At 42.2% G+C, this 26,986-nt stretch overlaps 1 protein-coding gene across 3 annotated transcripts in view; it reads left to right on the plus strand.

Moving 5' to 3' along the window:
* TAF1B (TATA-box binding protein associated factor, RNA polymerase I subunit B) overlaps window positions 1-26,986 on the plus strand; it is a 638,950-nt gene that overhangs the window by 12,110 nt on the left and 599,854 nt on the right. For all 3 annotated transcript variants that reach the window (XM_069235908.1, XM_069235910.1, XM_069235909.1), the window contains exon 2: window positions 21,188-21,286. In XM_069235908.1, the coding sequence (XP_069092009.1) occupies window positions 21,188-21,286 (99 nt within the window). The remainder of the gene's footprint in view (window positions 1-21,187; window positions 21,287-26,986) is intronic.

Raw genomic sequence — 26,986 nt, forward strand, 5'->3', positions numbered from 1 at the left:
GTAGATGCCTCAGTCTAAATTGGCAGGAAGTGAGGGGTTATGCGTTCCCTCCTTTCTCTATGATTCAGAAAGTTTTGATTCAGGTGAGGAGTCAGAAATGCAAGTTAGTGTTGATAACTCCATTTTGGGTGATACAAGCTTGGTATTCTTCAGTGATGGAAATGGTAATCGAAGATCCTCTATTGATAGTCTTGCAAAGGGCTGTTACAGAGTGTGGACCTAGAAGCTCACCCACTATTACAATCGGGGGTTCTTACTCTTCTAGTTTGGAAAAATTCAGGAGATCAGAGAGATTCTCTCAGTTATCAGTAGAGGCTTCTGAATTATTACATGAGTCATGGGCACCAGGAATAAGGAAAAGATATTTGGCGCATGGAATGTGTGGGTACGGTGGTGGATTGAAAGGAATTTGGATCCCATTGAGGCGGATTAGAGTATGATTACAAATTTCTTGGTTGAACTTTATAGAAAATGTTTGAGTTTAGTTGTTATATATCAGCGTGTCACCCTTTTGTAGATGGATTATCAGTTGATAGGAGCCTGTTGATCTGTAGAATTATGAAAGCCATTGGGATAAAGAATCTCTTCCCCAACCCCCCCAACCCCCCCAGTGCAAGGCATAGTACACTTTGGGATGTTGGTCTGCTATTTTTCTTTGTTTGAAAAAGGGCCAGGAAATAAATGTTTGTCATAAAAAAACATGAAAGTTGGTTGCATTGCTATGTATGGTTTTACCCAGAAGGGTTTCAGAAGTAAGAGTACTAGAAGTGATAAGTAGATGTTAGCAGCCACAGGGTGTATTGTTTGAAATTGGGAAAATAACTAAAACAATGACTGAATTGGTCTTTTGCCCAAGATTAGACAATCATCCAAAGCTGTGTGTAAGTCTTAAAGAGTACTTTTGGAAGAAAGAGTTTGAACAAGACATTGTGGATGAAGAAGAGAAGAAAAAGGGGAAGAGATTACAGTGCATGTGCTGGATATATTGTGTGAAGGTTCTAGTGTTCTATGACTTTCATGTTTTTCTACTTGGAACTTCTAACTGCTGCTCAGAAGTGGTGAATAAAATGGTATGCATAATGCTAGCCTCCTTGCCTTTAATAAAATCACAATTTTCAATGCAGTTAACTTCTGAGAATCGCCATTCTCATGTGGAGCCATGAACCACATACTCAGAAAGGTGACAATATTAGTCATAATAGTTAATAATGTAGATAAAGAACAACCTGCAGATTTGATATTCTTAGTAGATCCTCTTGGGAAACCTTTTGCCATGATATCATTGACATATTTTCATGAATAGGCATGACCAAAGTGGATTCCTGTGGTGCTGTGTTGCACAGTTTTCACAGCTTCAGTTATATTGGCTTACAAAGGCAGATGGGCTGAAAGATATCCATTATCTTAAGCATTTGGTACATTTCCAGATTCCATTAATAAAAAGGGCAGAGGCAGGGTTTGGGACAAGTGGCGAAGTCTGGTATATTTCTGCCAGATTGCTTAGTCTCATGCATGAGAGTTATTCAATATGTGGGTTTGAGTTTGGATTAATCAAACTTGAAGACTTTCAAGGTTTTATGTTGTTCTTTCCAACTCAGCTGTTTATACCATGCACATTTTCATCAAGTTTCAATTTCTGCCTGAATTGTAGGCTTGCATGTTCCATCATTGTTTTTGCATCCTTAATACTATTATGTATTACCAAAAATGGCCTAAAGCTTACAGTTTGCCTTCTTGAGAACTACAAAGGAATGCAATGTTGGAATAAATATCCTAAATAAAAATATTGGACTTTATTTATATCTATAGAAAATACTGTTGGGGAATCAAAAACTGTAGACCGAAAAGGCTAAAATACTATAAATATTTGGGTATTACCATAGATGAAAAGCTATTGTAGTCCCAATTTCTAGCAGATTTGTCACTCAGTATGTAGGGGGATCCTTACCACATTTACGGGTTGTTTCTATGTCCATGATTAACTCATCTCAACCTATTTTGCCTGGATTAGAGCCTAGTTTGCTCTTATGATGTACTAAGGATAAGGCCACAGACATAGATGAACCTTTTCAATAAGAAATAGAATTAGAAGCAGAGGTAGATCTCTTGAAGGCCTCGACGATCATGTGATACCAAAGGATGCAAAAAGGGATTTTCTATGGTATGAGGTGTCAACCCAACTAGGGAAATACAACTATACCTCTGTAATAGGGTGTGTATAGCTGCAGATATACCAGAGACTGTGATTTTCCTCAAAAAAGCCTCTTGCTTTCTTATTATTCTGAAGTGGGAACCAGGCATGCTATATCCATCCTTTGCTCCGCCTATTGACAGGAGACATCAGTGCAGGCTATATATGCTAAAATTACGGTAACGGGAAAATTATGGAAAGTAACATTTTGTAGCTTTTATGAAGAAAACTTTCTATTCTATGAAGGACATGGAAGAGAGGGTTATGGCTCTACTTACTTCTTTTAATATGCTGTATAGCCATGAAACAAGCTTTAGAAAAAAGCTCATCATACACTGCATTTCCTAGGACTGCACAGGAATTGAAGAATCAAAGCAACAAACAATCAGAGACTTTAACCTCGTGTGATAATCTGCACCGACTTAAATATCCTCTTTCTTCACATGAAGATAGCTTCACTTCTCCTGATATGTCTCAAATCACTCTTAAGAAGAAAAACACTTCTGTCAGAGCCATAGTACATGTCCTCCCAACTCAAAGCAAGCCCATTACATTGACATTCTTACAGATTTTTCTGTGTTAGAAACAACTGTAAAACAGTTCTTGATCTTGATCTGGAAAAAACATTCACTTACTCCTGATCTTTCATCAACTGTGTGGAACCCCTGTGAATACTCAGCTGGGCAGGATAATATTTGTCTCTGTGTCTTCAATTGAATTGATGTTTTCCTTCAAGATAGGAAACTTAAAATTATTTTTGAATTGAATTATATGTCATAGGTACAGGCAAGAATTATGCATTTTCAAAACTTACAACCAAGCTATGTACTGCTTTGAAGTAACACGTTTAAAACATTGACTCCCAGTCATCAGCATTCATAATATTTTCCCGTGTGCCCCCATCCCCCAACAGAAACGTTTTAGAGGCCCTGCCTCCCCTCACCAAGTTAACCGTAGAAGAGGAGACTCGCATGCCCACCTCTTTTATCACCCTACACGCTCATTTGGCTATCTATGTTGATGAAACTGCTGCAAATTGTTTTCTGAAGGAGATCAAGAGTTTCCTCTCTTCTGTGAGGACAAAGTGCCTTGATCATGTTCTGAAAGGATTTAATGCATTTCACCACACAAAGCTCACGAGACTGATTAATTCAGGTAGGTGTTAGAATGAGTGTTGGACTTAGTTCTCTCACCAGTGGTAAAACTGCACGCTTCCTGGATAAATGTTTTACTTTCCACATCCAGAGTACGAACTCCGACATTCGCCTGCTGGAAACTAAACACAGCAACATTGCCAACATCGCAGAGAGCTCCTATCTAGACATCTAATTGTTCTGCGGCCAATCCAGAAAGAACCTCAGGATATTGTCACATCTTGCAGATGAGCATATCTGTATTTTCACCATTAAATTGGCAGACCAACTAATATCCCCCCTCTGTAGAATTGCTTACAGTTTTATGCTTTTTTTAAATTTTCAGTCTAAATACACTGAATGCCACCAACCCTGAATCTGCTGCCTCCAAAAGGAAGTTTAGAATTTGGACACCTCCAGCCACTGTACGATCAACATGCTCATCATTTCAAGGTTTAGCCATATCACCTAACTGTACTTTACCCAAGCTTGGCCAATAAGTGGAAAATGCTGCCTTGAAAGCCTTGTAATCATCTGTGCCACCAAATTGAGGCATCCCTTAAGTACTAGTTGATGGGGTCATCCTAGGTGATCTTTCAGAAGTTTTGGATACTGGGGAAGAAGGATTGGACAATCCCATGAAATTTTCAGAGGAGATCTGAACGATACTTGGGGACTCCACAGTGGTGTAATAAAAATTACGTTCTTTGTCGCATGTTCTATTCACTGCTACCCTGCCGTGCTCCATCATGCTCTCAACCCTTGCCACAATGCTACCACAGTGCACAACACAGAAGGAACATTCACATGTACCTCCAGCAAGTTCACATGTATTCTACCTCACTGTGCACCCACACTCCTGCACCAGTAGCACCCCACTCGCTCACACAAACCTGCTTCTGTTCATACAGACCAAATGCCACCCACACAAAACCCAACACTCGCTTGCATGCTCCTCAATATCCGCTCACTAACCTAACATGCCACAGAGAAGTAGGACCTACTGCACGAGCAAACTCGAGACCGACTCTTCTTCAGGAAAACATGGCTAAATCCTACCTCTACACCAGACATCACTTCAGCCATCCCTGCATGATACAAGATCGCCTGGCAAGAACGTTGGCGAAGCCCAAAGGTGGAGTCTCTGTCATAGTCAAAGATACCATTAGCTGCACCAGCTACATGTAACACCTCACATTCAAGATACGCATCACAGCCGACTTCTCCCTGGGTGGAGCCCTTGTATACATATCACCAAAACCCTGCACCAATTTTGCCTAACTTTGTTCAGCCCACCCCACTTCATCATCACCAGCACCTTCATCCTCCTCGGAGACCTTTACTTTCACATAGAAAACCACACTGACCCAAACTCCTAGGACCCTTCAGGAAAACCTTGCAAACCTATGCATGCCTCACACAGCATTTTACACACCACCAGACACTTATTTGGCCTGGTTTTCTCCTCAATCAGCAACATCACAATCGACAAGCCAGCAACTATGACCTAGACAGAGTACGCCCTCATCATTTTCAGCATACCCATCTTCAATACTACAGACCTAGCACCACCATAACCACCTGCTGCAGCTGGCTTAGTGCACCTGTAATTTGCCAAAAGCCATCTAGAACCTCAACGCCTTGATCACTGCATGTTCCAACACACTTTCTCTCCTCAAGAGGAACCCAATGGCAAGAGTCCGACCACAGGCCAACTGGTACACAGAGGAACTGGGGTTGCCGAAACACCAGTGCAAGCAACTACAGCGCAAATGGAGAACATGTCAGGACACCAGCCCTAAGATGGTACCACAAGCACATACAGAGCACCAAGCGCACAACTCTTGCAGATCACCAGCACTGACAGTAGCAAGGAAGTCTTTGCCATCACCAAAGATTTCACTGAGCCTCCTGCTGCCTCCAGCAACATGTCCCCCTCACAAGACTTTTGCAACAAGCTCTATCCTATAGTAAAAAAATAATTCCATACATGGCAGGTTGAACGTCAACCAGACCTCATCACTGTCACAACTCAACTTCTCATCACAGCCAAAGAACGAACCTTGGCCTTGTTAGTTCCGGAATAACCACTGTCAAAATCACTGCTATCATGAAGAATATCCCATTGGGTGAAGCACTAACACCCTTCTTCAACTCCTCCATTAACTCGGCCACATTAGCGGACATCTAAAAATATGCAAAGCTCTGACCTAGGCATGCTTTCCGAATTCAGACCCATCTCTCTCCTGCCATACCCGGCAAAGATTTTAGAGAAATTAGGCAACCGACGCCTCACCAACCACCTAAACACCCACCAGCTCCTCAACACCACGCATACCGGATTCAGGCCTAACCACAGTACAGAAGTAGCACTCATCGCCACTACAGACAACATCTGCATGATCCTTGAAAGAAGAGGCACCATAGCTCATTCTGTTAGACTTCCCCTCAAACCACCCCCATCAGGAGCCTGATCTAAATTGGCATCCAAGGACCTGCTCTCGACGGGATATGCTCCTCTTAATGGCTAAAAAACATGCTGTCTGTTTGGCACCTTAGTCATTGGAACCCCAGGAAGTCATCTGCAGAGTGCCTCAAGGCTTATCACTCAGCCCCACCTTCTTCATCACACACATGATCCCTGTAGCTAACATTATATGCATACTTAACAATTACATCATCTCCTTCTTCAACAACACTCAACTCCTACTCTCACTCTCGGACAAGACCCCATTACAAAAAGCACATTCACCACCTGCATGATCAAAGTCTGATCACTAACTGGATGAAAGCCAATTGCCTCTAGCTTAACACTGACAAGACTGAAGTAGTGATCGTCAGCCAGAACACCTCACCATGGGACTCCAGCTGAACTCTGGCCCACACCCAGCATCCATGCCAGGACACTCTGAATAATCATCAACAGCAAGCTGGACATGGCTGCACACGTCTGTGCTGTAGCAGCATCCTGCTTCCAGACCTTGAAGATGCTGAAAAAGAACTTCATATGGTTCCCAACCAACACTTAAAAAAACGATTATAGTCACCAGCGAGTTGAACTACGGGAGCACCCTCTGCACCGGAATCGCCAAGCAACTGACTAGAAAACTACAAACCATCCAGAACTCAGCAGCCAGACTCATCCTAACCTTCCCAGAGAGAGCTCACATCACACCAAAGAGAGCTCAACTGGCTCCTGATAAACAAATGTGCTCATTTCAAACTCCTCACAAACGCATTCAAGGCACTAGACAACTTAGGCCCCCACCTACCTGAACAGTCACATCTCCCTGGATCAACCACCCAGACACCTCCACTTTGTTGGACTCCTACTTGTACACATCTGACACATAAACAGAACCAGATCAGGAGGCGAGACGTTCTCTTATATAGATCCTAAAAGGTGGAGCAGCCTCTCACTCCACATCAGAGCCTCCTACTCTCTTTTTGAGTACTGCAAGAAGCTGAAAACATGGCTTTTCAATTAGCTAACCTACCAAAAGCAGGGCTAGGCGCACACACCTCCTCAGTGCCCTGGCAGATAATATTGTGCTTTACAAATACACATAACATAACTTCATCTAAGCTATCAAGCCTCTCTGCCCTCACTGTGACCTCTGTGGACTAGAAGGACACGCCCGAAGCCTTCCATCAACGTTCTAAAAATATGTCTCATAAGGATAAGGTTGTGGGTGAAGACTCTTCTCTCACTCAAGCCACTGTCTCCTTGCGGGGAAACTACTGAAGCAAATACACTGGTGCTTCCACTAAGCAGCTTAGAATAAGCTCACTCTTTCTCCCCAGTTGCCTACCAGCGTGCACCTGAGGAAAACCTCACAAAGCAGAATAATACTAGAAACACAATATGTAAACATAACAGTTGCAGGTAGTGCCCCACGCAGACCTAACTCTTATAAACAGACAACGAACATAGAAAGTGTACTTAATTATCTGCTTAGAAGCAAAGAAGAAGAATGTGGACGTCCTCTGGGTAGATTCTAGTATGATAGTTATTTACGGATTGGTTATTGCATTGTTGTTCCATTACTGTGTTACTCTCGTAAATATTATTTATAATGTTTCGTCTAAAGCATGTTTATTGGTTGCTGAACATAGTAAAATAAATAGTGGATGCATAATCCTTGCTCTGTTACAGACACTCTCATTATGTTTACTAGCATTTGGACCTTTTTTGTGATTGCAAAATATATCTCTGTCATTAGAAGACGAAATACAGTGTAGCACAATGGATATACATACTTTGTGTGCTAAATGAATTTTTATATTTATTAGTATTGCATTACAAATATACAAATACTGCTGCCAGCAGCCCTCATGTTTTTTTAGTAGGAGTTATTTTTCTCTTGATGGGAGTGTTCAAAACACATCACTCCCTACAAATCTTTAATCCAACGTCCTTTGCATTCTGAAACTTATTTTAATTTGTCCAGTATCTTTATGGCAGTGGGTCTACAATTCCCAGAATGTGAAATATTTTCTGAATGGTCAAGGTTGTTAAAGTTGACACATAAAACCTGGGGACATTGGCCAACCTTTCCACGTTTTGATAAATAAAGACCACCAAATTGCACTTAGTAAAAAAATATTGCAAGTCACCTTGGAGTACCATGAACTGTTATTGGGACTTGGCCTGTATCCTCATGCCTCTCTATGATATGGGTACTCCTTTAATTTGCAGTATCCTTATAACATACGGTTGGGTGTACTTTACCCCCAGATTTATTTCATATATTGTTGATGTACTAGTGTACTAATACATACTTTCAGAACAGTTATTGCATATCACCACTACTTAATTTTCAGGTCTGGCAACAGTACTCATCTTCAGACCGAGTCTGTGTGAGCATGCACTAGTGCATTTTTGTGTTTAATAATGGGCTCGTAACTCGCCCATTACTTATCGATTGCCATCATTGTCACTCATCTTTGCTGCCGTCTAATTGGGCAGCGCTTGCCATGTGTCACTTCCTTTTCTTTTTGTGATGCATGGATCAAGCACAGATTAATTTAGTTTGAATGGTGTCCCTCCACCGTCCATCCACTACTCGCACTGTGATTCAGGTTCTATTTCTTATTCTCACCACCCACGCCCCCCTGTCCCTGTCTGGAAGTTCCTCCCTCATGTTGCTTCCCTACCGCTCTCCCGCTTTTTTTATTTTAACATGGCTTTAAAAAGGACTGCCATCACATGGTCAGCGCTGTCTTCGTCACAGTACTTTTTTCTTGTTATTCTCTGTGTGAGCCATTTTAAAAGCTTTTGTTAGTCCTCATGAGTGCTAAAGTGTGAGCTTGACCTCAAGATGGCTGCAAATAATTTTCATGAAAAGAGCAACAAAAGCTAGCTTGGAGTCAGTCCATCCGAAACCTAAATATTTTTACCTCTGCATGGTCCCTTCCTTAGTCTTAATATTTTTGACATCACCCTCTTTTATCTCCCTTGCCTCTGCTGTTCCTTTTGTCATAGTACCAAGCCGAAGCGCAGAGACCTTAACACGTCCATTTGCCATTTCACTCCAGTGATTGTTGGTGCTGTACATGCAGGAAGACATAAAGTAAGAAAGACATCTTCATGGGAAGCATACTGTGTTGCAACATAGGACGTGACTTCCCAGACAGGAGTGGAGTATTTCTCTGTCCACGTTTCATGTTTTTTGTATGATGCAGACAGTTTTCTGTGTCACCACAGCTTAGAATTCCCACTTTTTATAATGCTCTGTGGAGTCTTCAGAGCTTTATTTCCTTCAGTTGCTTTCTAAACTCGGTGACCCTAAGCAGTGATTCATGCAGGATAAGATATCTGTATTTAACCTGCATGTTACAAGCTCGACTGACCACACAGCTGACTCACCTTTCATACTATCTCAGTAGATACAAATTAATACCGTTTCATTGGCCAATCATGTCAGGTTTTTGGGAGCACCATTGTACACATCATTTCGTAATGTGCGCTGTCAAAACCATCACTATAGAAGTGAGCAAAACATTGTCTCCTTTATGTGCATTACATCAGATTTTCCCCTGCCCTTCTGTTCATTAATGCCTACAATATTCTTGCCAATGAATCTATTCATTGTTCTGTGCATTATTTATTATTGCCTGGAATATGAACTGCGTTTGAGAACAATATTACTGCCTGCTGCTGCATAATATATACTATCTGTCATCTTCATTACAAACCATGCTGCACATAATTTGTGATGGTGTACAGCATAGCTTGAACCATTGGGTAAGCCACTAGGTCTCAAAGGTGAGACCCATTGGCTTTGCCAATGCTTGTTGGGTACTAGCACTGATTTTTTTTGTCAGCAGACTTCGATCCAGAGCACGAGAGAAAAACACAAAAGGGAAAAGGATGAGGAAGAGAAATACTTAACAGCAGTGCCAATGGTAGAAAACAAAAATGAAAAACAACTTGCAAGTGTGAGATAAAGAGTTAAGGCATGCCTAAAGATAAATGAAGAAGGCATGCGTTGAAATCAAAACTATGCATCCTTGGTATTTGGCTCCAGTACCTTTGATAGCCCTGGCCATGGGCCTGTGAGCAACATATTGAACCCCGGCACCCTGACCTTTGATAGTCCTGGCCATGGACCACAGCGCTTCTATTTGCATATTAGGCACTATATATCACTCTTGTCAAATCTGCATATATGACTTACTTACTGAAACACTGTGGCTATGGAGTCATTGTTAAGTAGGTAATCAGATTTGATTAAAAACAGAGCACATCCCCTGCTTCGCCTATCTGAAGGCCATGTTTAGTGGGTTAGGCCCCCACTGAATAACACAATTTGTGATAACAATAATTAGAAACATATTGCAAAGCTACATCAGAAAATAACACAAACACAAATTCCATGCGCTCATAGTAATATCAATGAAGTCAGTAGTGAGGTGATACTTAATGTTATCCTTTATGGCTTCTATTGTGTCACGTATGATGTAATTTGAGAGTTCATGAGCTTTGCATTGTAGGGTGAGGTATGGCTGCGTTTCTAACTATAACTGACAAATGGCTGTGTGTTTATTTCTTTAAAAAAAACAAATTTAAGAGGTACAAACTGTGACCATAACATCCCTTCAAGTGAATTTAGTGGCTTTGTATGTATGTTTGTATGTTGATTTGTCTTGGTTTTTATTGCATTTCCATTTTTGAAGTACAAGCAAAAAAGTGTCCAGCGCACAGGCGTCAGTGTTTCATATTTCAGCTAATGTTCACAAATGTTGCCCTTGTGATTGTGTGACACGCGGCTATCTGGCCAGAGCCTATTTCTGAATCTGATCTCCTCCATTGAATAACATTGGACACCCGATGCTGTGTTGGCACTCTGAACCTGGCTGCCCCTGTGCCGCTTGGGGTTTAAGTTCGGTGCTGCCTTGTGCACCCCCTTGTACTTACCTCAACTCCAGGAGATCGACTTCTGACCCCGCTTTACTCAGCTGTAAGTAGTGCTCATTGGATTCCCCCTGCCTTCATTGGATAGCATTGGGCACCCAATGCTGTGTTGGAATTCTGCACCTGGCTGGCTGCCCCTGTGCTGCTGATGGTGTAAGTTTGGTGTTGCCTTGTTGCTCCTCCCTCCCCCGCTTACCTCAACCCCAAAGACTAACCTTTGACATTGCGTGTATTTACTTGGGAGCAGCACGTATTCATTCATCCCTAGTCTCCATTGATTAACATTGGGCACATGACTCCCACTTTGACCTCTGCACCTGGCCACCCATGTGCCTCTGTCTGTGGACTCTAGGTACCAATCTGAACCTTGCCCAGTGCTAGTCTAAAATCATGAAGACTGATTGTCAGTCGTGTACTTACCTACGAAACTGTATTCTTGTTTTCTTCCCATAGGTTAACATTGACTGCTCTGAAAATTGCACTGTACAGCAAAGTATTTTTTATTTAAAAACTGCTTACCTTATAACAAAGTTCTTTGCTTCAAAGCATATATGAAAGCAACTTCTATTTTTCTAAATTGGTCTCAAATTTATTTAGTGTGTGTCTTATTTATTGCCTCTGTGAGTACAACAAATGCTTAACACAACTCCTTGTAAAGCCTAGCTGCTCTCTCACACTACCACAAATGGTGCTTTAGACCTATCTATTTTTGCCTCTGCAAGCTTTTAGGGATCCACTGGACTCTCTATGTGATGTACTTCATTTTAGTGCAGAATATGTAGAGCCAGCTTCCTGCAGTGGCATTTTCTATGGCTGCTGCAACAGAAATTCAGATCCTAAGGAACCCCCAGTGGACACAGATTAAAAAAATATATTCCTTCGCCTAATCTCATTAGTTCATTTTTCAATTTAGGATCTCCAGATCCACAGAGCATCAGCGAATTAGCTTTCAGGATGTTATAATTTAACCTTTTTAGCCTACTGAACTTATTTACACAGAAAAGCAAATGGGGTCTGTTCTGAGTAAAACTGCAGTTTAGTGCCAAGTTTGATTTAATTACCTCCAACAGTGTTACTGCAGTGGTGACCAAAAACTTGTATGGGAGCTGATCTAGAAAACCCCTCTTTTCAACTTCCCATTTCATTTGCTCCCCATAGGGGAATTAGCACAAAACATGACAAAGCTTAGTGAGGTGTACTGTGTTCCCCATTGCATGAAGATTCATAAAAAACAGTGCTAGGGTTGTGAGCAAATGCAAAAGAACTCCGGTTCATTGGAAAGCAAGCATTTATCGCAGCTATAGAGTTGCTCTAGCCGACTCTGTAATGTATATTGCTTTTTTTCATATGTAAGAGTGTTGCATAAATTGAGTCTTTGGCTCAGATTTACAAGGTTTGTTTTCACACCCACTGGTGACACGAATGAACTTAATTCAGTGTACAAGCGCTTAATGTGATATGTTATTGTAGCCCTGGAAAATCTCATCAGATACATATTGAAGTGGTGTCAATGCCTTTGGGTTACTAACTGGGAGCAGCGGTAATCCAAACAATCATTCATTAATGATTTTCATACTCAAGAGCACGATAAATGGAATATGCCTTTCAACATATTTATTTTAAAAGTTATTTTAAAAAGTCTTTGCATTCTATGTTTAACTTGTCACATTTGCTGGTGATTGAAAGACATAGGTCAAATCTCTGTCTGCTTTATTCTTTTAACATGGGGTTCAGTGTTTAATTTTCTTTCTCTGACTTCAACATAAGAGGAGTTTTGAAAGTGAATTATGTGACAAAGTAGGATGTAGTATTTTGCAGTATACAACAAAATGTAAATACCTGTTAATGAATTGTATGCACCAAGTAATTAGGAAAGTAAACATGAAACTTTTTTTTGTAACTCTGAAGTGTGCTGAAAACAGAGATTTTAATAGGATCAAAACAAATCAAGACACTTACTTGGTGATGCATAAATGATAAACATTTACAGAAACACAGTTTCCACACATTATCGTTTGTGTGCTCTACATATTGATCAACAAACTATGGCCCTCATCACGACTTCACTGGTGCTGAAATACCACCAGTGCTGGCGGTCTTAAGACCGCCCTAATACGACTGATCTCCATGTTCCGCCTGAAATCAGGTGGAATTCCAAAACCTGTCGTGCTGGCTGTTGGCGGTACTGCCACCGGTACCGCAATGCCAAAAAGAGACCGCAGACCGTATTACACCCTGTTATAAGGTGTGGCGGTGACCAGATGGCGAGACGCTGCCAGTGGTGGAAGCGCCAGGATCCGTCCCCTCCCGGACAACTCCTCGACGGACGAAGTAAGTGGATCGTCTGACAGGGGAGGGGGTGTGTGTGTGTGTGTGTGTGTGTGTGTGTGTGTGTGTGTGTGTGTGTGTGTGTGTGTGTGTGTGTGTGTGTGTGTGTGTGTGTGTGTGTGTATTTCGTGAATGCGGGGTAGGTGGGGTGTTTGTGGGTGCGTGTCTGCGTGTGTGAGTGATTGTTTCTTGACGGGATGAGGAGGGTGTGTTTTTGGATGGGTTGAGGGGGGTGAATGAGTGTGTGTTGGTGCGGATGTGTGACTGGGGGTGAGCGCATGAGTGCAGGTGTGAGCGATTGAGTGCGATTGGGTGAATGGAAGGGGTGAGTGTGTGTATGCGTGTGCAAGTGCTGGTGTATGTAAGTGAACAGGGGAGGGGGGTGCATGTGTATGGAAGTAAACAGGGAGGGGGTGTGTGTTTGTGTGAGTGAACGGGTAGAGGGTTGCATGTTTGTGTGAGTGAACAGGGAAGGTGGGTGCATCTTTATGTGAGTGAACGGGGAGGGAGGGTTCGTGTTTGTGTGAGTAGACGGGGAGAGCAGGTGAGTGCGTGTATGCAGTGCAGGGGGAAGGGGGATGTGAATGTATGAGTGCGCATGGGGAGGGGGAGTGAATGCATGCGTGTATGCGGTGCAGTGGTGTGTGTGCTTTTGAACGTATATATGCGCGATGGGGGTGAATGTGTGTGTGTGGGGCAGGGGTGTGTGTGAATGTATGTATGCTAATTGGGGGGAAATGAATGCCTGCGTGTATGCAGTGTGTTTGTCAGTGTGAATGGGTGTGTATGTTGTGTTTGCGTGGGGGTGTGTTTGTGTGTAGAAGTGTGTGAGTGCATGTGTGCGGGTATGTGGACGTGTGTGGAAGTGCATCCTGGTGACAAGAATGCTTATTCCAGTCGCCAGGGTGCAAGACCACTGGTGCAACTGGCAGTCTCTCGCCTCGTGATACCACTAGCGGTATCACGCCTTCCGCCGTGCTGGAGGTGCTCACCTCTTGCCCGGCAGAACGCGGTAATGTGGCGGAACGGGTGGAGGCTCGGCGGTTCGTCTTAGGCCACACTCCTAATTTGGCGGTATTCACCACCGGCCCATCAGGGGCGACACCACCACAGCCACCCTCGTCTTCAGAACACCAGAGTCGTGATGAGGGCCTATGTCTGAGCAAATGTAGTGGTCATTTAAATGGAAAATGTGCTGCCATTGAATGACAGTGAGCTACCACATGATAGTTTAATTACATTAAAAAATCGTCCCACCTCATGTCCATGAAAGGTAGGTGGGTCGCTAAAGTTTTTTGTTCCCAAAAAAAAAAAAGGGTTGTGGTTCTAAAAAGTTTGGGAACCACTGATATACTTTGTACTGCGGCAATAACATTCTGTTTGACCTGTGGTGAAATTTTCAGCCATATTCACGTTATGTGCCCATATTTATTTTCACTGATTTAACATATATTTATGCCATGGTAGTGAAAACATAAATCTTTTACATCTTTGTAAAATATGGAATTTAAATGCTCCGAGATAATATCAGACTTAATGCAGTCTCATTATTCTAATTTGAGGTAACATTCCCTTTTTACTTGAATTAATAGATGTGATGTCATCATATCTGTAAGTAATTTTTCTTAGATTACAAAAGGACAATTTGGTGAGTCTCGCAAGCCAAAATAATGAAAATCACTCTGAATACTGTGAACCTCGTTAAAAACACCTTCCACTACTTTATTTGTTGAGCCACTGTGATATTTGTGCTGTAGATTACAGAGCAGCAAAATATTATATCGCCATATTTGTAAAGTGACATACATAAAAATACAAAGTTCAAGCACGAACTTAAACAAGCAGCAACAAGGGAACTGACCGGTCACATTGTTTTGAATCTGTCCCTTTACTACTCAATACACGAAATGTTAAAATGCATATCCAGATGGGAACGAGATTTGACTAGAGAAGTAGCTGTGAATAATTGGCACTTTCAAGGCATGTATATAAAACAGCCTTTCTATCCTCATAGAGACACGCTTATAGAATCTGACAAGATGGTGCTGGACTCCTAATAAGCTACTCAGTCAGTCAGTCAGTCAAAAAAAACCTTCAGTCGGCACTTTGTCATAAAAGGAGCATCACAACAATTATAAATAAGGCTCTGAATTTTCCGTTTTTACTGATAAATACAGACGAAACTAATGTGTTTCCTGTCTCCATTTATTTTTTTTAATGGTGGAAATACAGAAAATTGGGCTTCTTTTGAGTCACTTCTCATACTGCCTTTCATCAATTCCAGGCTAACAGCTGAGCAGGTAGATGGTGTGTGGAGTTTAAAAAAGGCTGAGATTTACTTAAATAACAACATGTCAACATCCATTTATACTATAATGCTAATATTTACCTGTGGATGTATTGTTATGTTCTATTTGTTTGCTTAATTTGCTAAAACACAACAGATGTCAAAGTGCAAGTGCACGTTTATTAGTTAAATGTGGAAATATACCATTTTACAGCTTCATTTATTTACAGAACACAAAATAAATATATATGAATACTGATAAGATGACAAAAAAATAAATATGGATAAATACAGACGTAAATGTTCAAAATAAAATAACATAAAACCGGGAGCCCTAATTATAAAACAAACATACGTACATAAAATAACTAATTCATATAACACTAAAATTGATAATATGAAATCACATTGCTACAGTAGCAATAGTTTAGATGGCCCTAGGTGGCATACTTATTTCTAATTTTTAATGCCTGACAAATACAGGGAGTGCAGAATTATTAGGCAAGTTGTATTTTTGAGGATTAATTTTATTATTGAACAACAACCATGTTCTCAATGAACCCAAAAAACTCATTAATATCAAAGCTGAATATTTTTGGAAGTAGTTTTTAGTTTGTTTTTAGTTTTAGCTATGTTAGGGGGATATCTGTGTGTGCAGGTGACTATTACTGTGCATAATTATTAGGCAACTTAACAAAAAAAAAATATATACCCATTTCAATTATTTATTATTACCAGTGAAACCAATATAACATCTCAACATTCACAAATATACATTTCTGACATTCAAAAACAAAACAAAAACAAATCCGTGACCAATATAGCCACCTTTCTTTGCAAGGACACTCAAAAGCCTGCCATCCATGGATTCTGTCAGTGTTTTGATCTGTTCACCATCAACATTGCGTGCAGCAGCAACCACAGCCTCCCAGACACTGTTCAGAGAGGTGTACTGTTTTCCCTCCTCGTAAATCTCACATTTGATGATGGACCACAGGTTCTCAATGGGGTTCAGATCAGGTGAACAAGGAGGCCATGTCATTAGATTTCCTTCTTTTATACCCTTTCTTGCCAGCCACGCTGTGGAGTACTTGGACGCGTGTGATGGAGCATTGTCCTGCATGAAAATCATGTTTTTCTTGAAGGATGCAGACTTCTTCCTGTACCACTGCTTGAAGAAGGTGTCTTCCAGGAACTGGCAGTAGGACTGGGAGTTGAGCTTGACTCCATCCTCAACCCGAAAAGGCCCCACAAGCTCATCTTTGATGATACCAGCCCAAACCAGTACTCCACCTCCACCTTGCTGGCGTCTGAGTCGGACTGGAGCTCTCTGCCCTTTACCAATCCAGCCACGGGCCCATCCATCTGGCCCATCAAGACTCACTCTCATTTCATCAGTCCATAAAACCTTAGAAAAATCAGTCTTGAGATATTTATTGGCCCAGTCTTGACTTTTCAGCTTGTGTGTCTTGTTCAGTGGTGGTCGTCTTTCAGCCTTTCTTACCTTGGCCATGTCTCTGAGTATTGCACACCTTGTGCTTTTGGGCACTCCAGTGATGTTGCAGCTCTGAAATATGGCCAAACTGGTGGCAAGTGGCATCGTGGCAGCTGCACGCTTGACTTTTCTCAGTTCATGGGCAGTTATTTTGCGCCTTGGTTTTTCCACACGCTTCTTGCGACCCTGTTGACTATTTTGAATGAAACGCTTGATTGTTCGATGATCACGCTTCAGAAGCTTTGCAATTTTAAGAGTGCTGCATCCCTCTGCAAGATATCTCACTATTTTTGACTTTTCTGAGCCTGTCAAGTCCTTCTTTTGACCCATTTTGCCAAAGGAAAGGAAGTTGCCTAATAATTATGCACACCTGATATAGGGTGTTGATGTCATTAGACCACACCCCTTCTCATTACAGAGATGCACATCACCTAATATGCTTAATTGGTAGTAGGCTTTCGAGCCTATACAGCTTGGAGTAAGACAACATGCATAAAGAGGATGATGTGGTCAAAATACTCATTTGCCTAATAATTCTGCACTCCCTGTATAAGTAATGATTGCATAGCAAATGGGCTGTGACTCTAAGCGCAGTAAAATTGCAAACCTGACTTGTAAAACATTTGGTCGCTGAATTGGACATAAAAATTTAGATCACAGTAAACTATAAAGATTACAAAAAAACAGTGTAAAAAATACTGTTGTAATGTGTTGTCTCAGAGACAGCAGGGCAGGGAACAGAACCTGGTAACCTGCTGTGGAAAAGCTACCAGAAGTGCACTGTAGATTATAATCTGAAACAACTGTAGTGAATTCTGTGCTCGGGGTTGGCTAGCCACGTTAAATATGGTTCCACTCCTGCTGAGCTATGAATTGCGAAGTATCATGAAACTGTTGTAGGAAAGTATGATCTTTCTGACATGGTTGCTCCTGCTTTTTTGCCTGGTGTCAATGTTTTCTGACTGTAGTACACTGGGACCCTGCTAACCAGGGCCCCTGTGTCAGTGTTCGCTCCCCTAAATTTGGTTGGTAAGTAAGTCTTACACTCCACAATTAGCATGCTGGTGTACCCCTGTAAGTCTCTAGTATATTGTACCTGGGTACCCAGGGCATTGGTATACCGGGGACCTCCATGGGCTGCAGCATGTTTTAGGCCACCCATGACAGCCCATGCAAACAGTGACTACAGGCCTGCAATTGCAGCCTGTGGGAAATTTCACCCCAGATATACGTTTTACCTTATAACCTGTTTACTGCACTCTGACTCTATAAATCACCCCTAGGGTAGACCCTTTAGCCCAAGGGCTGGGTGCATGGTTTTAAGTGTGAAGGTACCCCTGCGTGAGCAGAGGTACCCCTACAAACCCCAGACTCCATTTCCTGAGCTTTGTAAGTGTGGGAAGCCATTTTAAGGTATGTAGTGGACACTGGTCAACACGAGATGTCCAACTACATAAAGGCTTCACCAACCTAGTCATGTTTGGTATCAAACATGTTGAAATCATGCACTCACCAATTCCGGTGTTAGTTTCATGTTACCATGTACTTTGGGGGTTGCTTAGGGGATCCCCCATGTCTGCCTGTGTAGTCTTGCGTACTGCATGCAAGTCAGTGCTGCCGCCGACCCCAGCCACTGTTCTGTCCTCCTGCTGCTGAGCTTAACTCTGGCATGAAAAGGCAGAACAAAGGATTTCACGTAGAGGAGATCTGTTACCACCTCTCCTTTAGAAATAGGTGTCTCTGGGCTAGGGTGGGTGTGCTCCTGAGTGCCACCAGGCTGCTTTAAAGGACAGATTTGGTGCCATCCTTGCAAAACCGGTTTCCTCCAGTGCAGGAGCCCCTGGCTGTCGCTCGAAAACACACAAAGGACAGGTGAGTGACACCCCGCCCTTTCCCAGTGCAGCTCCTCCGCTAGGGAGGTGCCCAGAGCTCTGCCAGATGGCCACTTTATTCTGCCACCTTGAAAATAAGATGAGCGGAGGCCCATAGGAGCATCTGACTGGTCAGTCCAGCAGAGTAGCATCCGTGCCCCCCTCCTCGATAGGTGGTTCACTGCAGAAGTTGTCTAACCTCCTTCTTGGGGGTACTTAAGTGCTCTCCTGAGAGTGGGTCCCCCAGATTCGTCTGCAAGATTGTTCTTCAAGACCCTTCTGCAACCTGGACACTGGATTGTGCTTCTGGACTCCAGTGGGACCCAAGACGAGACCTCACCTGGTAGGAGGGCTCTTACTGCAACCTTGTCCCTGGGTATTACAAGGACTCTGCAACTTCTGTGCACATCCAGAAGCAATCTCCCTTGTAGTGAAGGAGTTACTCCCCTGCAACCGCAGGCACCTCACATCTATGACCAGTTTGTGCATCTTGCTTTCCCATGGACTCTTTAAGGCTGTGCAACACAGGTGGTGGTTCTGTGGCTCTCCAGAGGTCTGACCTGTCTTCCTTCAACAGGGAGGTCGGTGGTCCCTTGTTGGAGCTGCTTGAACGGTACCCCTGTGCACCGCATCTATTTGTTGTTGCCGAGGTGTGTTGGCTCTTCCGTCCGAAGACCTCGTAGCTCCAAGAAGCCCCAGCCCCCACCATGACACAGCTCCAAGATTGACATCCTACCAGCAACTCCTGCAACGTGGGAATCCATCTTTTTGCTTCTGGGGCTTCCCTGTGACTCCCTGTGCCTGCTGCCAGTGTGTCCTCCTGGGGTCTCCATTGATTTCTACTGGCTCTCCTTCTTGCTGAAGGCTGTCCCTAACTTACCTGTAAAGGTTGAGTCTCTTGGACCTTGCTGGTCACTGCTTCTGCAACTCTTCATGCAGCACATCTTTTGCTTTTGCCAAGGCTTGTTGGTGATCCTCCTGGGCCCTGACCCCTCTGCAATTCGTCAACCGGCATGGGACAGCTCGTGGACGACTCCCGGGATCCCTCTGCATTCCTTGGACTCCACAACTGCATCTTCAAACCCTCCGTCCTACAGTGGAATATCCACGAGAAGGGTGGGCATTGCCCTCCTGCACCCCTTGGGTGACACAGGTGGCTTGGACTCTGTACCCTCTCTCCACAGGTATTCCTCGTCCAGAATCCATGCTTGGGTTCCACCAACCTGGTCCATGGCTCACTGTAGCAGTTGGGAAGCCAAGGTCCCAGTTGACTTCAACGGGAGGTTCCGACACAACTTCACCCCTAGGCACCTGGGCTCCCTTGCTTAGGTACTCCACTTCACTGGGCATCCATGGGTAGAGGCACTCTCAAACCTTCCTTATCCTTGGGGTCCTCCGAAAAGGGTCCTCAAGCACAAAAACTCTAACTGTGACTTCCCCATGGACACCTGACTCCGGGCAACATCTCTTTACACGGGCTCCTGGGGAAACCTAGTTACTTACCTCTGGTGTTTTAGTACTTCCCCAGCCCTGAAGATGCTTAGGTGTTGGTCTTTGTTAGTTGTGACTTTCTCATCCCATTTTTTTTTTTTAGTATATGTTTTGGCCCCTGCATAGGGGCCCATGTTATTTCATGTTTTTCTTACCTGTTTCTAAGTATATTTTCGTGTGTATATATCTCGAACCTAAACTCACAGGTCAGAGTAATATTACTGACAGATTAGGTTTAAGAGTTTATGAAATATTTCATGCTTAAATTTATTCAGAATATCCCCTGTAATGGTTTCCTAAGCTTAAGGTAAACCAAGCAAAAGTGTCTGTCAATTTGAAGGTCATCTGAAGATTTGACTGGGCCTGAAAAGTTTTTTTTTTTTTTTTTTTACAATTGACCTTACTTACATGCTGGCTCGAAAAGTTATGCTTTCACAGATTTTTCCTGCTGCCTTTTGTTTCAAATAGTACGATTTATTATTGCTTTTTGTTTTGACTTGAGTTAGTAAAGTGCAGGCACAAAATACTTGTTAAAATGAACTGTCATTCCAAGGCTTTTCATACAGCCTTTATCAAGACACACTATGCTAATTTACACAGATATTACAATTTGCAAACAATATTTTAGAAATCTCACGTCTTGGAGTGGTTTTCAAAGTCGCATGATTTAAATTGCAAAAAGATTAAATTGCAAGAAGAGTTTGATAACTGAGTTCCATTGCAAACAGCATTTGTTTCAGGTGATTTTGATGGATGTATTTACAGTTAATTATATGTACAGTGATCCTAAGGTCTGTTTATACTGTCTTTTTTAAGTTCTGCAACTAGTCTCCTAAACATATTATACTGTGCAAAATGTGCAATGAGAGCCAATAGCTTGACAATCCCTAACTAGCTATGTGAAATATCGACTCGTACAACTTAATAGGATAGTTAGGTTTACGTTCTAATACTGTATGTTTTTTCTCCACTAGAGAAACTACACAGAGGCCTGTGGCCTGTGCTCTGAAATTAACTGGGGACTTACTGATGAGGGCAAGTTCTACTGCAAGTCGTGTCACAATGTGATAGAGGTAAGCAGCATTGGTTTATGGTAGTAATCAGGAGTTTGCTATATGGATTCATGATGGAATAAAATATTTACATAGTGCTCTACAGTACTGCCCACCCACTGCCACCTGGAGAGAAACCAGTCCATGATCTTAGTAGTAAGGATCATCTTTGTAACTATTTGAAGTTTTATTCCACTAGAAAGTACTTGACGAAGCGCCTATATAGAAGCTAGAGGACCATTCTGAGACCCCATCTGGGAGAAGGTCAGGGCAGACAGGCTCTACTGGGCCTTTACTGTGGTTGGTGATGTCATTTGCCACTGCTGTCCTGTGATTTGTCCTGCTATGGCTCTGCAAACTGGACCTAGTACAACCCTTTCCATACCTGACTCAGGTTTGCAAGGGTGAGCAATCAGGCTTCTCAGGGAGGTAAAGTGTGGGGGGGGGGGAGACAAGAGCTCAGAACTCAACAATCATACAGCAGATATAATAATATAATTTTCCAGTGCTTATCTTTATGAAAAAGAAACATTTAATCACACAGCAGAACCAAATGCAACATTGTCCAAATATTGAGTCATACAAAGTTGCCATAAGTTGCTCTGTAGGCGAGAGAAGTCTTGCAGCGGGCCAATGATTAGGAGGGGAAATAAGCAGAACCAAAATGAGCAGAACACCAGAAATTGCATCTCATTTAATTAAACAGTGTCCTGCATTAAAAAAACTGTGGCATAACTATACTACATTATTTTTCACACTTCTAAATGAGATAGACATACAGTTTTAAGTGCAAAGTCATTAATTCATCGGTTACGGTTATATGCATAATTAAAATGACTAATTTTCACAACTAATTTGTCACCCGAAATTGCACATCAGAAAAAAACGTAAACAGCCCCACTCCTTTCCCCTACAATATACCAAATGTCAGTGCAAAGGAAGAACCAGTCAGCAGCTCCTTGCTAACAAAGTCTTCATGGAACTTCTAAAGGCAGCTCTGTCTACATCAACCTCACTCCAGTGTCGGGGTCTCCACTCTTCAGCAACAATAATGCAGGCAATAAACTTAAGGGCTCTCCTGACAATAGAGAATGGGTTGCTCAAATAGAACTGGTTGGCCTGCACCCGTGCTTCAAGTCCATTGTTTACATCTCACAGTTATCAATAGCATAGAAGTGGTGTCCTGGAATGCAGCTTGTTTATTAAATATACCTGAGAAAATGGATTTCATAAACCGGTTGAAAACTGATGTGATCTGCATCCCGGAAACCTGGTCTACCTTCGACTTTGTTCTATATGGATATTTTGTCCATAGTTGTAATGCTTCCCCCTCTAAGACAGGTCGCGTCAGGGGAGGTGCAGCTATTTTATTAAATAATAGCTATAACTGAAATTACTGTGGCACTTTTGACTGTTCTATTTTTAGGCCGTAAAAAACATTCCATTTCAGGGACAGAGTGCAAGGAACCGCATCCTAGTTGTAAATGCTTATATTCCCTTGCACTTCCATTATAATCATATACTTTCCGCACTGTTTTCTTTCATAAATGATGCTATAGACCAGGGGGGCAGATGTACCAAGGCCGCCTTAGTTGGTGATTTGAACTGTAACGTTTCTAACTACTCCATCAGTCTATTCACTGACGTAGAAAAAGAAGCATTACAAATTCTACCTCTCAATTTTGTATAAAAAATGAGAAATTATAAGAGGTCTTGTACTCCTGGATCTACTTAGAAAAAACAACTGTGTGATTGCAAATGGTAGATTTAATCATGTTTCCCCTACTTTTACTCCTAAAACATTGATGGGTAATTATATAATTTATTACCTCGTTGTATCTTATTCAGCTTTTAATCTCTTATTTGATTTAAAAAAACCTAGATAGTCCACCTATTGACCACAGAGCTGACATTTTCTCTATAGGGGCTGGCATGGCATTCGTGGGGCAGTGGAAATGTAATGGGTTCAATACAATTTTTAGTATGATACTACTTGTTGGGTAAGCCTCTACCTGCCTTGAAAAGAGACATACAATTACTAAAATGTGTCTCAATCTGTTATGAACGGGCATCTCAACAACATTTATGTGAATTCTAGTGAATGGTCCCCCAGGCTTTATTATGTGACTCATTTTAACTAATGCCTTCTTTCCAGTGTTCAAGTTGGCAAGTAACACAACATTAACACAAACTTTCAGCTACAGTTGTGGATTAAATCGGCACTTATTTAAATGTCTGACCATGGAATTACAACCAATATGTGTAGGGCCATGCATTAATCTGGACGTATACAGCAGTGAATTGGGCAAACTTTGTTCATTAGCTACCATCCAAACTTCATTTTGATCCGTTGTACAACCTGCTGTTTCCCATTTTTTCTTTTCATCTTGCAGCTCTCTAAACTCAGTTAAATTCTGAACTGAAGTTGACAAGAAACAATTTACATTGCCATTTTTACTTATACATTTTTCTTTTGAATTAAATGCAGCATATTCAAGATCACAGTACTTTGCAACTTAATGCCTAAAGTGACCATGCCCACTTTTGTGAGAAACACAACTAATATTTCTTTACGTAGCTGTGATGCTTCCAATAGGCTCAACATGTGAGTTGCGTTTCAAATTGGGGCATCAGAAGATGTCATGAAACCCCTTTTGTGACTACAATTGTCAGAAGTCATGGACCACTCTAAAACCATACTGGCTGTCAGTGCAAAATATTACTTTCAGTGCATTAGCTAAGTCAGTTCTGCTACTTGTGCTAAAGTTACATTACACAAGTATGATGCTTCCACTATATTTGACAAGTTCTAGAGTGCATATGCCCTTTACAGTGTCTCACAATGGGCTCTTAAACAAGAATCATCTACTAATAAAATTAGATTAGCCAGTTCAAGTAGTACATCCTGTATGTCTAGACTTGGGGCCTGATTACGACCTTGGCGGATGGTATACTTCGTCACAAACATGACGGATATCACACCCGCCATTTTACAAGTTCCGTAGGATATAATAGAACTTGTAACACGGGGGCGGCATATATCCGTCACATTTGTGACGGAGACTTCCATCCGCCAAGGTTGTAATCAGGCCCTTGGTTTGGACCTGAAACGTACAAATAGCTAGTAGTAGAAATCTGCTCACCAGTCCCAGGGCACGCTATGCCATGGTTGCCAAAAAGTCTGTCAATTTTTTTAAAAAATTGAACTACAATTCATCCAAGATTCAACAATCGGACTTTTAATACTTGATTAGCAATGTTCTGATTTATCATTATTATCATAGATCTGATTTCCAAAATTGATCCAGTAAAGCAGATTCACAGAGGATCATGACTTTCCTATTGACAATGGCTTTCAAATGCATTTCGGTCTTGGTGACCCTTCGTCAGTGGCATACGTCTACCAGTGATCCTGCTTGCATCATGACTATTGATGCTGTGTAAATTGTAGCACTCAATCCATTAGCTGAGTCAGTCCTGCTGCTTGTGCTGCTGTTACGTTATATATGTTTGATGCTTCCATATGTGAGGGAGGACTTGGCCTAGCAGTTCGGGATGGATTGTTCCCTTGAATAGCAGGGTCAAGGCTGATTTGCTTATGGCTGGGTCCAAACTGAGGTGGCATGTTGGGCAGCAAAATGATGAATCGGTATGCCGCCCGAGTGAATGCCAGTGGCTGAGATTAATTGAAGCATTCCATCCTTCACCTTGTTGTTTTTGCATCTGCTGCCCTGCGTGCACCAGGTATGCCCAGACATGGGGCCTGGGCTCACTGTGATACTGGAACCAAGATGTACCTGACTGAAGAGCCCTAACTAGGGTGAAACCGGTCCTAGGTTGCCTATGTTCTGTTCCATTGAGGAGCAGGGTCAAGACTGATTTGCATATGGCTGGGTCCAAACTGAGGTGGCATGGTGGGCAAAAAAATGGATTAGGGTGCGACCCGAGCGATAGCCCATGGCCGAGATTAATTCAAGCATTTCATCCATCACCTTGTTGTTTTTGCATGGTCTTGGTTTGGGGCATAAATATGTTGCATCAATATAATTATGATAAATATTTTGTTTGTCTTTTTCCTGCAATTGGTAAAAGTGTTTCAGGTTTCAGGCTATTTCATCTAATTGAAATGTTATCACTCGCTGGGTTTGGTTTGGGTGTGGTTGCTTATATTCAATCGGCTATTTGTTAAATACGGAGTTTGAGTACGCGTAAGCAAGATCTCAACTAAATAGGAACTAACACTAAAAGCCTGATTATGACCATGGCGGAGGGAATTACTCCATCTCGAATGTGACGGCTATCCTATCTGCCGTGTTACAAGTTCCATAAGATATAATGGAACTTGTAATCCGGCGGGTGAGATATCTGTCACATTTGGGACAGAGTAATCTCCTCCGCTAAGGTCGTAATCAGGCCGTAAGTGTTTAACCCATCACAATATCCTCAATTCAGCTCAATCGTGAAACAAATTGCGACAACCGATTTTTAGACACCCGAGAAGTGCTGTAGCTACTGGATCCAACTATTAGAGAAGTATGCCACTGGTCATTTCTCCTCACCATGTTTTTATGTGAGGACTGATAATGCACACCCTCTCCTTCATGACAGAGCAAGTAGAATCTTTTTTGTAATTTGACATTCATAAAGTTGGTGTGCTGCAGAGTTTATCTCTGGGCACTAGGAAGGCAGTCATTCAATTTTCACCAGATTGCACATGATCAATTACATCACTGTGAGTAAACCTAAGCAGTGGATTTGCAATTGGGGAAATGTAAGGAAGCCACTGTCTACAGTAGCTAACCATTCCCAGAAATGTCTTCACTTCTCACTGTCAGTCAACTGTCAAATGATTTTTTGTTCAGCCCAACGGCCATAAGAGAACATACTTAAAATACATAAAAACAGTATAAAAATAGATCTTAGTTGTTCAATGCACATAAAAATCAGGAAAAATACATTGTAATAAACGGACCAAGATAAAATACACATAGGAAAGTTGAAATACACAACGAAGGGACAGCACAGTTCATCAAGTTATTTGCCTTACCCTCCTTATGCACATCAAGTACTTTGAGACAGCGAAGACAATACACTGTATGGTGTAGCTTCTAAGTATTCTAAATGCAATCTTGTAATTCCTAATCCCCAAATTGCGACAAACTGGCATTATCCACTTCTTTCTATTCCCATGATATGCTGGGCAAAATAAAACGAAATTTTCAACCAACTCCCCTAGTCCAGGACAAAAGAGGCAAGTTATAATAGAGACAGTTGTCACACTTCCATACAGCAGTGAAGGCACAAATGGGTAAAGTCCCCTGGTGGAATTTGATATACAGGGTCCTAGCATAAAGGAGCTCACCCTCATCCCGAAATGGTTTGACAATAATCAGCTTTTAACTCCAGAAAAGAAGCAGTAAGGGTACCCATTCTGCGAGAACCCAGAGCATTTTGATCTACGAGATGCCTAAAGGCACCTTTCAGTGTCTGTTTTGAGACTGATGCAGCATCTTCGGGACTGGATAAGAGACGCGGTGCGTAGGATGCAACAGCACCCGTCTTGCTTTTCAATGTCTGGGATGTAGACAATGAAAAGCACGACTGGCTTGTCCATTGGGGCCCCAGCTATGCCCATGCCCCCTGCACCCTGTCTCCACCAGCTTTTACATGGAGAAGGGGGGTCATAATCCCCCAGATCGGCGCGGCATGCATCGCTGCCCT

The sequence above is a fragment of the Pleurodeles waltl genome, chromosome 5, assembly GCF_031143425.1.
Source record: "Pleurodeles waltl isolate 20211129_DDA chromosome 5, aPleWal1.hap1.20221129, whole genome shotgun sequence".
NCBI lineage: Eukaryota > Metazoa > Chordata > Amphibia > Caudata > Salamandridae > Pleurodeles > Pleurodeles waltl.